General features: G+C 33.0%; 1 protein-coding gene and 1 long non-coding RNA gene across 2 annotated transcripts; one reads left to right on the plus strand and one right to left on the minus strand.

Annotated features, from left to right (window-relative positions):
* Window positions 1-3,485: 3,485 nt before the first annotated feature.
* Window positions 3,486-4,162, minus strand: LOC149562709 (uncharacterized). The gene is made up of 3 exons (XR_016363519.1): window positions 4,045-4,162; window positions 3,894-3,949; window positions 3,486-3,753 (listed from the first exon to the last, which is right to left on the minus strand). It is a non-coding gene; the product is annotated as an uncharacterized LOC149562709 (long non-coding RNA).
* A 1,518-nt stretch (window positions 4,163-5,680) lies between these two features.
* Window positions 5,681-7,954, plus strand: LOC149562710 (uncharacterized). The gene has a single exon (XM_089828014.1). The coding sequence runs from the start codon at window positions 5,789-5,791 to the stop codon at window positions 7,952-7,954; it is 2,166 nt and encodes a 721-aa protein (XP_089684140.1). The 5' UTR covers window positions 5,681-5,788.
* The last annotated feature ends 4,852 nt before the right edge of the window (window positions 7,955-12,806 follow it).

Raw genomic sequence — 12,806 nt, forward strand, 5'->3', positions numbered from 1 at the left:
TTTAGAGGTGTCTTTAGTTCTGGCTAATTTCATTTGTTCTTCAAAATGCATGATTTTTTCATTTGGTGTATTCAACCTCTCCATGACTTCATTTTCAAGCCTTAACTCATTTTTCAATTTCTCATTTTGTAGACTTAGATTTGTGATCCCCACATCTTTTCTATTTGATTCCTTGTTTGTAATCAGTGTTTGATTTATCATATTCAGTTGATTATTTGTAAGCTTATGTACTTCAAATGATCTCTCTTCAATTTTTCTATCCATCTGCCTTTTTTCTCCTTCATCTATGTTCTTAACTTCCATTGCTTTCTTCTCTTGTTTGATTGCTTCACATAGTGCAACTAATTGAATTTCATTTTTTATCTTGAGATATTTTGCTTCTTTTACTAAGTTATTGCTCTTCTCTATAATTTATGTCAATGATCCATCATTTTTACTATTCTTTCCACTATCTAGCATTCCTTTTGTGTTAACATCTATATATTGAGTCTCATTTAGCTAAATAGCTATCACTCTTCTTTTCTTTAGGGTTTTCCTTAACTCCTCTCTTGTTGCTTCTAATTGTTACAACACAATCTATATTTCAATCATCTGATTCTCAATGATGTTTCCCATCTTATACACTTCCATCTCCATGATCTAATCCTCTTAAGTGGTTAGACTTCTTAAAATGAAAATTGTGTTCTAATACCAATTATTGGAATGGGTATATTAGAAACAAGATACTGAGAGATGAGGTGAATCAAGATCTTATACTTTTGACTTTAGAACCAAATTCATTCATTCATACCTAATTCATCTAATCGATTTATCATTAAAATTGTAATGTTGAAACATAAATGAAATACATCACATCCATTAAGAGTTCAACACATAACACAATAATTTGGTAACCCAGAAACACTTCAAGATGAAGGTAAAACTAGGATGGGACTGAAACCCACAAATCTTCACTATTGCAACAATAAAGTTAACCTATTAAGATTAAAATGTTTGATCATAGGATATGTTCTATCCTATGAAAGTTCTTCCCTATTAAAATCTTAAGAGACTATTAGGTCTCACCTTATTAAAGGATTTTACACTCATAATGAAGTAAGGAATCCATTAGGAGGTTTACATAGATCTATTATGACAACTCTACTAAGATATTTACCTTGCTTCAATTAAGAATAATTTATTTTGTACTTGACCCTCAATTTTCTCTACAAGTTTATCTTGGATTTCCTCTTTCCTAGATCTCTGATTTGATTTCTTAATTTCATAACTTTGTTCAATCCTTCACTTCTATGATTTGTCTTTAAAACTTTGTTTTTACTCCTTGACATGTGCATACACTCCTTATGAATCCCACACATTTATTGTAGGGTTATAATCCACCTTAAATAAACATTCTATGAAGTTTCTAGATCTTGATTGATGACTTACACTTCATCTTTTGTTGTTTATACCCCATTTTTTGATTGGTTGAATTGTATGCCTAGGCATCATCAACTTTGGTAATGATGCCTAATCAACATCTTTTCTACCTCTACAAATATTAAATATCATATAAAAGTAGGCCAAAATGGTTTAGATATGACTTTGTGCAATTACAAACAAACATATCAAAATTGAACACTTGGCACTCGAATGTTTCTATGCTCAGTCATGTAGAAACCTTCATGTTGTTACTTAGCTACTTTATGCCTACTTGTCCATCACTTGATAACCTATCAATATGCTTACTCTTGATTGTATTGCTCAGCTCTTACAATATTTCTTGACTTATATATCTACTTGGTCTCTACTAAATACTCTAAAATTACTATACTGCATGATATAAGCTTGTAATGCTCAACCTTTACTAGATAATTGGTCATAGCGATGACCCTATAATCTTGCCTAGTAAATGATTGAGTGTTTAGACATTAATAGACAACCTAGGATTAAAGATCAAAAAATGTTTGAATGGGCATATTTTGAGCCATAGATAAAAATAATTATCAATGATGGCTTTTTCTAGTGCGAATGATGTATAAAGGATTTGATTGTCACTCAAATTAGGAATTTCAATTATTTCCTCACTCACAATCTACTCAAAAGAATAGAGGAAAATGTTGAATTGTTGCAACTTGTATATATCCATAGGGGGTTATGATTGCAATGCCATAAGGATTGGGGTAGTAGGTATTACCATGATAATGGTGGCATCAGCTAATGGCATCCCTTCATTTTTTTTGTTTGAAATCTACGAGAATAAACCACAGAAGATGTTGTTAGTGCAAATGATTGTGTGGCTAATTTAAGAGGAGAACAATGCCTCAAACAAAGATTTATATTATATTTGGTTGTTATCCATAGTAGACTGACATAACCACACACAAAGATTATTTTATTGATTTCCTTCACAAGCATTAGGATGAAATGATAGTATAAGTTAAGAATGTATTTTAGGGTTTATTAGTGTTGAGAAGATCCTTATGCATCAACAATGGATTCTGTGTATTCACCTACTATTGTTTCCTAGCTTGGAAACCTGTGATAGCTTGAGAAGATCATACGAACTCAAAGTGATGCATTGAGAGACACAGATCAAATAGAATGTGAAGGTTGAATGTTGTATTTTGGGAGAAATAACCAAAAATAATTTATCCCACATGTGTTAAACAGTGAAAGTTTAGGATAAATTTATGCACAAGCATTATGTATGAATTTCTCTTAAAGGTACACCCTTTAGATCATGGAGACACTAAAATGCAGTAGGGCCTAGGGCTAGTCTGGTGCCCAAAATATATGATTTCAAAAAAAAGATTGGTCAAATTTATTTGGAATAAATCTAGATATTAATAATAACCTATATAATTTACATATGTGTTAATAAAAAAACTAAGTTAGTATAATTGAAATAAACAAGTTTTTATAGATCAGTTGGGATATGTTTAATTAACCTATTACTATATATTTCATTACACATTTATAAATAATTTAATTAATTTTTTAAAATAGTAACACTGATTCATACCATTTAGAATAAATCCCTTTTTAAAAAATTAATTTTGATTTAGCTTTGGAGTTAGTTTAATTGACAAGGGATTCCTATTATAAAGCATAAGGTGACAAGGTGTTGATTCCCCAACCTACATATTAATGAAGTGTGTGTTACATCAAGCACTCCAATAATCAAAAGTTTATTAGATGTTTTTTAATAAGAGATATTATAAGCAATTTCTACATTATAAAAAAAGAATAACTTACTATTTACTTCAAATAAAATATTAAAATTTATTTGACTAAAATATAGAAGTCTAAATCAATTATAAATCTAAAAAGGTACACTTTAACAAATATTTTCTATATATATATATATATATATATAACTAAAAATTAATCATACCTCATTTTTGAAAAAAAACAACAAATATTATTCAATTTTATGCTTCAATAATTGGTGAATTATTTCACATAAATAAAGGAATATTTACTTTTTTTTATCGGTGAACATATAGTTTAAAAAATCACTTTAAATTGAAAATCTTATAAGAAACCAAGCAGATTAATATAAGTACATTATTTAACAATCTGAAGGCTTTGAAATATACAAAGTTAAGAGAATATATCTTAGTTGTCAAGTGGAATCATTTTATGGAAAATGAATAAGTTTCGAACCAAAATTTAAAGTAAAAATAAAATGTGAGCCCTCTAATGAGGGATTCCACGATCCCCGCCACCATAATCTTCTACTTCAACTTCTTCAGTACTTCTCTTTTCGATCTGTTTCACCATTGGCACAACATGTAATCTCATTTTAAACCAAAATAAGGAGGCATTCTAGATGGTCTTTAAAAATACAAAATATTTGTTGAAATTAGAAAATTAATGATAAAATCAAGTGGAGCTATATTTCAATATACCTCTATGTTGGACTTCTCTCTTACGCCTATCTTCCCTTCATCTCTATTATGAGACTCTGCAAATGTAGTACAAACGGCAAAATGATGTCAATAATAAGCTTTTATAAAGGCTTAACAAATTACAAATTGTAAAAATAAAACAGAAAATTACCAAGGAGATGACAGTCTGATTGAAATACTAACACCACCATTAGTAAAACAATGATAGCCCAATGTCTTCTCATCGTAGTCTGAAAGAAAAGAAGAGAGGAGATATGAGGTTTGGTATTTGTTCAATTCATTGTGTATGAATGGATAAGTGTTCATATAGAGTTCAGCGCTGTGACTTTCAGCTATTCGGAAGCATTCAAACTTGACTTTAGTTCCGGGGTCCGTACCATGAAGGGACCTCATATTCATCTATTTAGTAGTCGACTATCGACTAAGCGAAAGTCGCAGTTGTGACGCGCGTTTGATTCATATCGCTCAATATAGTCCAAAACGTGCTAAGACTTTAACAAGTCAATATGTTTATTTTTATTTCTTTGAATAGGTATAACATTCAAGCTTAGAAAACAATAAAACTAGCATTTCTGTTCCATGCTCATGATAATAGTATGGTCTATGATTTTTCATTAAAAACTGCCTAAATAATATGATCATGCTATTTTAATATCTGAACTTTCTATTATGTCCTTCAAATTGATAATTGATTATTGACTTATTGATATTGAAGACTTCTAGAAGTGGGAAGTCTGAATGGTGATTTGAATATCACTATATGTCTTTCAAATTGATTATTGACTAATTGACTTATTGACATTGAAGACTACAAATGAAAATCGCCTTTCAAATTGATTATTGATTTGTTGACATTAAAAGCTATTAGAGATAGGCAACATCTATAAACCATCCAAAATGTACCATTTGTTATATCATTAGTTAATTAAAAATAAAAATACAATAAATATTATCTTATTTAATTAATTAATAGTTATATTAAATGATGTATTATGGGTCCATAGCCAATGGATTTTCCAAGACTACTCCCCACAAGAAACTGAATCACCTAAATTAATGAAGGATAAGTAATTCTTTGAATTGTTCACTTTAATGTGGCATACGTTCAGAACTCGTGGGTCCACCCCCTAGTTGCCAAAAAGTGTGACGGCACCAATAGAAAACCATGACCTCAAAAACAAAGCAAATGGGGTTGTAAGCTTTGGGTTCAACCATGGAGGAAACTCTGTAGTTAAGCATGCTCAGGCTGGAATGGTACTGGGATGGGTGACCTCTGGGAAGTTCTAGTGCTTCACCACTGTAAGCATCACATAGATTCAATGAGTGCTAATTGTTCCATTTATTTTCATGAGAGATGGATTCATGTTGAATCACTACTCCTCAAACATGGGTCGATGAAATTGACTCAAAATCACACAGTTAAAATCTTATAGCAATATCATGATTTGACATGTTGTAAAAATTATCTCCTACTTATCAAAAGCAGTGGTTATGCAGTTGCCAAAAGATTTATACCAAGAGAAAACATTTATTGATTTTCTAAAAATTCAAAAAACAGACGGTTTTTGTAGTTGAATAGACAATACCGAGAAAAACGATGTCTGACACTTCAACGTTAAAAAACAAAACGTCTCAACTTGACTCAGCAATCGATTCAACGTCCTTCATAATTATTCACTGCAACTTGTGAAGCTTCCATTACTATAAGTTATTTTGTAAACTTGACACTACATTTATTATAGAGCCTCTTTCCAAGTCACATTGAGCATAAAAGCAAAAATATTTCGAAAACTTCCTTAAATTAAAGAAAATTCTAAATCAACCAGTCCACAAAATTTTATCCACGGTTATTGTTTGCTGGCTATTGACATTATTAGGGCATTTTCCTGCCCAAAATGTTCCTGAAGCTTTCACCCACCGCTTCCTCCAGTTGGGGATTTATGTTTGTGTCTTCGGCCATTCTATGGTTTCATTTTTGTGGACTGGTTCTGCTGCTTAGAAGTGCCTGTTGCCTTTCAGAAGAAGGCAACATACTTTTACAAATCAAAGAGTCAATTGAGGGCAGTGAAGCTACAGATTTTCTTCCAGACTGGTCCGACACCTCCGCTTCATCTGATTTCTGTAAATGGCAAGGCGTCAAGTGCACCTCAACATCAACATCACGAAACGTCATTTCCCTCGCTCTACCTAGCCGAAAACTATCGGGCCATCTTTCTTTTATGATTGGGAGGTTAAGCCGATTGGAGGAGCTCGACATTTCGGGCAACAGATTAAGTGGGCATGTTCCTCCTGAATTGGGAAATTGCACCCGCCTTCACAACCTGAATCTCTCAAATAACTCCTTCAGTGGTGCAATTCCGTCGACTCTGGTCAACTGCAGCTTCCTTACTACCCTTGACCTGAGTTCAAATAATTTATCTGGTTTCATTCTTCCAGAACTGGGAGAGTTGTCAAATCTGTCAGAGCTTTATTTATATGAAAACAATCTCTCTGGAGAAGTCCCCGCCTCTCTTGGTAAGCTGTCAAACCTTCGAGTTTTAAGACTAGGGTATAATAGGTTTTCAAGCTCGTTACCACCTGAAATTGGTAACTACAGAAAGCTTGAATCTATAGGCTTCGCCTCCTCCAATCTGTCAGGCACAATCCCAAGGCAAATTGGCAAATTACAAAAGCTGGAAGTGCTGTATCTGTTTGATAACCAATTGAATGGTTTTATTCCTTCAAGCATGGCGAATTGCACCGCCCTGCAAGAATTTGGCGTTTACAAAAACAGTCTCCAAGGTTCCATTCCAAGGGAGTTCGGCCTTCTCGCGCGCCTTCGATTTCTGTGGGTATACGAGAATCTTCTTTCAGGGGATCTTCCCGCTGAAATAGTCAACATGTCAATGCTACATGAGATAGATGCATCTCTCAACAATCTCGTTGGAAGATTACCAGAGGAAATCGGTAAGAGGAAAAGCTTGAATTTTCTAAGCCTTGCCCATAATAGTCTCTCCGGAACGGTTCCGGCATCCTTGGGAAATCTTTCAGGCTTAGAAACACTAATTTTGAATGAAAACCAATTCAGTGGAGAATATCCTCCTGGCATATGTAGGGCAAAGCGTCTTAGTAATCTCATTCTTTTTGATAATTTTCTAGCAGGCAATATCTCCTCGCTTTTGAAGGATTGTATATTGTTGAAAAGAGTTAGGCTACAAAAGAACCACTTCACGGGACATATTCCTCCAGACATCTCTAAAGTTTCTGGACTGTATTTCCTAGAGCTTTCCTTCAACAACATTAGCGGTGAAATACCTGCTGAGGTAGGCCAACTGAAGAACCTTAGTAATCTCATTCTTTCTGGGAATCAGTTAACCGGATCTATTCCTCCTCAAATTGGGAATCTCACAAACGTGGGCAGGCTGAATCTTAGTGACAATAAACTTAGTGGAAATATCCCTCCCCAGTTGGAAAGACTTGTGAATTTAGAAAATCTGGATCTCAGCCGGAACTCGCTTGAAGGTGCTATCCCTCAATATCTCGGCAGCACTTTTACAAACCTGCTGTTCTTCAAGATAAGCAACAATAATTTGACCGGAACCATTCCGGCCTCTGTGGGAGATTGCTCCAATTTGATAGAGCTGGACCTGTCCCGAAATCGACTTGAGGGATCGATTCCAAGGGAAATAGGAAAGCTGGTGCATCTGTCTACCGGGTTGGATCTCAGTTGGAACAGGCTATCTGCTTCTCTTCCACCGGAGATTGGATATCTGGTACTTCTTGAATCATTAGACGTCTCCCAAAACCAACTATCCGGTCAGATCCCGCTCGCTTTGTCAGGTTTGAAACTTCTTTCCAAATACAATTTCTCATACAATCGATTCACGGGGCGAATTCCTGCTCTGAAAGGTATCTCTGAAGGTGCAGCAAGCGCCTTTGATGGAAACGATGCTCTGTGTGGTCCACCCATCACAAATTCCTGCCCCGGAAGTAGTAATAGTACTGGTAATGGCAAAGGTACAGGATTATTAGATTATTGGCTTTTAGCTTTTAGATTATTTAATCGATTTTTAGAATTGTAGTGATGATCCATATTCAAAATGTGAAGAATTTTTTTTTTTTTAAATTAACTACCATGTCCATACATTTAAGTTAGATAGTCATTTATAATTAGATAACAAATTATATGTATTTCATCAAATTTTACTATGTGATATTTTAGAATAGCATGATAGTATATTTATTTTAATGAAACTTGCTATCATTTCAATAAAAGAAAAATCATATAAATATATATTTAATTTTACGATAATTATATTAATTAAAATAAAATAATATCAAAATATGTAATAGGAATGAAATTGTCATTGTATGATGCACAAATATTTCATCAATGGCAATTATCCACATTAAAAAGAAATCCTTTATGTTTTCATCTATATTTTTTATGTTTACTATGATAACTTTCTTACATACCAAATCTTGCATGCTTTGGCTTCCATGAACGATTCTAAGATGCATTTGGGTGAACAGTTGTTGGCATTAGCTATTCAACATAAGAAGGCCTAGGATAAAGTAGAGAAGGTTATTGAGGGTATCTTGCCTGAGATTGAGGAGAGGAACTTAAAGAGGAAACATAGATAGGAAAGTCATGGAAGGAAAGAGAGTCTCTAGTTGCTGACTAAATGAGATGTAGCTTCTGGGGATGTTGCTTCATCCAGATCCCTCGAGTAGGCCTTTATCCTAGGGTATCTCAAGGAGTTGAGAAAATAGCAGTTGCCATTCCTATTTGAGATTTGTGTGCTCGAGGACAGTTGCTATTTTCTAGATGTTGGTAATGGGTATTGATTTTTTTAGTTTTAGTTTTAGTTATTGGTTAGTTTCTTTTAGCTAGTAGTTTTATTTTATTTGTTGCAAGCATCTTCTTGTAAACCCATTTTTTTAAATCTCTATTGGATGTGGTGTTATTTTTCCATTAATGGTTCACACCCTCTCCAAATTTATCTAACTAGAACTTGGTTACATACTAGAACAACCATGGTATAACTTGTTTTGTATCCTTATCATGAATGTTGATGTGGACCTTTATGTCCACATACCATCCACTAATATATTTTTTCTTTAGTTAGGTTCCAATTAGACCACCCAAAGGCCTTGCAAGTAGATCTTTATTTTCCAAATAACAAAGCCAATAAGCTTATTCTTAGCAAGAGTGACTCACTAGAGTATTTGTATAATTCAACCATCTTACTCCATGAAATGCAAAGATGGTGTTGAGAAAAGAGAGAGTATGTTAGGAAATGTTGCATCTGATTGGAATTTCATGCTTCACTTCCTCATATCAAGTGTGGCACTTGTCATGCTCTAATGAATGTTCATTTTTTTGTCATATGCATATAATTGCATTTTCTTGAATGGTTTTGAATTTTTTTTGACTATTTTATTCATACCCTCTATGGCACTTGCAATCACAATATATGACTTCAAACCCTTATTTCTCACCAAATGCCCATACATAGTTTTAAAATTTTATTTGAGCATGGATAAGGTGGATACTCATCGAGAATATGAAGTTGGGATTTATGCAAGAAAATTAAAATTGGTCAAAAGTTTCTAAAACTATTTTAACAAACTCATTGAGTGTGTTGTTTTGAAGTCATTGCAACCTTAAAGAATGTCATTCGTTTAAAGATTTCTTTTACACAGCACATGCTCAGGGTGGATTTAAAATAGCTATTTAGCTTTTCTTCTTTCCTATCACTTTTATGAAGAGTTGTTATCTAAATCTTGATATCAATTAAAAATTCCAACTCATCCTACATCTAAGACTTCATGAATCAACACATATGAAGAGACAAGATCTAAAATCTAATGTAAGTACCCATTATAGTTGTGTAAACCGAGATGGGCCACTTTTGTTAATTGGAAAAGAGTGTGCCCATCTCATCCATAGATGCTTGATCCCTAATATTTTTGCACCACTTGCTACTTCCTTCACTTGTTGTTATTGTGTATGCTTCTTATGACCATGTAGGGTATTCATGACAACTTTTTCCAAGTTTTTGATTAGAATCCATTCCAAAATTTGGCCAAAATTTTGAACTATTTTTGTAACTTATTTTTCATACATGTCATGTTTGAGGTCAATATTTGAGGAACTTGGGGACTGAATCTCCAAAATATGCAATTGATTTTAATAACTAGATAATTAGTTTTAATTTTTAATAATCATTATTAAAATTTACATTTTAAAAATTGACATTCCAAGACCATATCTTGTTCGTGTGTGGCAAGTAAAATTTGCTATAAATGAAACTATTTTGTTGAATCCTTTTTAGGAATGGTATATAAATAAGCTAAGATTCATGAAAATATTTCTTGAATTTTTTTGTTAGGCATAATTGGTTATAAAAAAGTCTCTTGCGAATGACAAGCACAATTTGACCTAAACATATGATTTTTTAAAAGTCATGTAGAATTACTTCCAAATTGATGCCATATAATTTGTATTACCAAAAAGTTCCAAATTAATAAAAGTTATTAAAGTAAAAAAAAGGGTCGTGTCCTCTAGATATTTGTACACCCATTTTAGTGGAAATTTAATGAAAATATAAGAATTAATCAAATATATATAAAATTTTCAAATATCAAATCTATATAGTCTGATCTATAATGGGTTTATATTGTTAAAAATTTCTATAGTTATCTCAATTGAACTCATGTCCAAGGTCTAAAATTTATCTATGAGTTCAATAGGCCTCCAACTTTTTGATCAAACTAGATCCAAAGTTTAGGGTTGGTTGACCAAGCCATTTTCAAAGTCAATCCTGAAGCAACTTTGTAGGGAGCCCTTAGAATTTTTTTAATTAGATCCCACTTATAAACCATAGGCCCATTCCAGAAGTGTGCTCTAGCATATTAGAGTTCTACAAAATGTGGTCCCATTAAGAAAGGGGTGACATTTTGAAACTAAAATGTCACCTCATATTAAAATGGGTTCATGTTTCAAAGATAAAATGTCACCCAATTTCTAAATGGGGTAAACCTTTTACAATTTTAAAAATCTTATTAAAAAATTAACTAAATTAGATAGATGTACACATATATTAGGAACTTTTATTTGCAGATGCCCATATTAGGATCTAATAGGTATCACAAGGGTTATAATGGGTCGTTATGTGTCTTAGGACAACTTACAACATCTTATGACCCATTACAATATTTTAGGACCACTTATGTATCTTAACGATATCGTACAATATGTAATGTATTCTATGGGGTCCTATGATGGGACCTATTGTATCCTAAGGGATCTTAATGGGCTCTAATGGGTCTTAAGGGGCCTATGACAACTTAGGGCCCTTAGAGACACAATTGTGTTAGAGGTCCCATTAGGACCCATTAGGTATCATAGGGGTCATAATGGTTCCTAAGGGGTACTGATTGGTCCTAGGACCACTTAGGACCCATTATGAGCTCTCATGATATGTTAGGAGCACTTATGTATCATGAGAGTATCATATAACATATAGTGTGTTATATAGAGTTGTAAGGGGTCCTAAGGTGTACTAATGGGACCTAATGTGTCCCAATAGGTCTTAATTCTATTTAATGGGTTGTAATACGAATTAATTGGTCATATATGGGTTCTAAGGTGTTATAGATATCCTTAATGCAATTTTTTTTTTCTAATTAGGAACCCTTAGGACAAGTATTGTATGTTGGGACCCACTATGTATCACAAGGGTGCTAATGATTTGGTATGGATCCTAATACCTTACCTAATGTGTTTTATTGGGACTAAGTTTTTCTTAATGGGTCTTAATCGACTACAATGGATGTTAAGGTGTTGTAGGACCATGTAGTACCCATTAGGACTCCTTAAGATCCTTATTACACATAGGATCCCATTAGGACTCATAGGGTATCATAAGGATCATAATGAGTCCTAATGGGTCCTAGTTGTACTTAGTAACATTATGAACCCTTATGATATGTTAGGACAACTTATTTATCACAAGGTTATCATATAATAGGTAGTGTGCTCTATGGGGACCTAAGGAGTTCTAACTTGTTCTTAATGGGTCTTAATTATCGTAATGGGTTTTAAGGTGTCTTACTATATCACAATGGGTTTAGATGGTTTCAATCAATTTCAAGGGGTCCTCATATCACTTAGAACCACATATGACCCTTATTGTGCATTAGATTCCATTAGGACCAATTAGATATGATAAGATGTTTAATGAGTCTTAAGGGATCCTAATAAGTCCTACAACCACTTAGGACCCACAATAAATCCTTACAAGCACATTTAAACTCTTATGTTTCTTTAAAATGGATGTTAGGATAAGTTGATAGCTAAATTTAAGTAGGTATAAAGAATGCAAATTCATTATTACAACTAGTTATTACAAAACCTTTAATTTCTATTTGTTTGAATTTTTTTAATCTAGATTTGTAAAATGTCTATTTTATATATATATATATATATATATCAACTATTCCATTTTGTTCTATTATCTTTCTATTTGAAGAATTGGTGAAACAAGATACATAGATGAGGTCCCTCATGTGCCATCAAGCACAATAATTACATTTTAAAATATTGTCACATGGGAGCATTAAATAGTGGCTTTTTCATTCATTGTAAACTATTGATGATTGACTTCATTCAATATTGGACAAAATGATCATTGACTTGAATATAGAAATTCAACATTGACTTGTGTATTGAAATCTATTTAGAAGTGACTATTGTCTAAATGGGCCCATTTGGTAGTGGAAATGTGAGCGGAATAGGCATATGTAAATTCTTAAAATTTTGAATTCTCTATTTGAGTGAACCAAAACAGAATTGCAAATAGAAATACGAATTTCAATTTTGGCCAAAAAATGAGCATTTGCAATTCCACCTAAATAGGTGGAATTGGA

The sequence above is a fragment of the Cupressus sempervirens genome, chromosome 4, assembly GCF_028749045.1.
Source record: "Cupressus sempervirens isolate cs-2001-9-10 chromosome 4, ASM2874904v1, whole genome shotgun sequence".
In the NCBI taxonomy this organism is placed as follows: Eukaryota; Viridiplantae; Streptophyta; class Pinopsida; order Cupressales; family Cupressaceae; genus Cupressus; species Cupressus sempervirens.

What these genes read in the sequence shown, in the direction of transcription:
- LOC149562710 (XM_089828014.1), top strand. Translation starts at nt 5,789, where the DNA reads ATGTTCCTGAAGCTTTCACCCACCGCTTCCTCCAGTTGGGGATTTATG.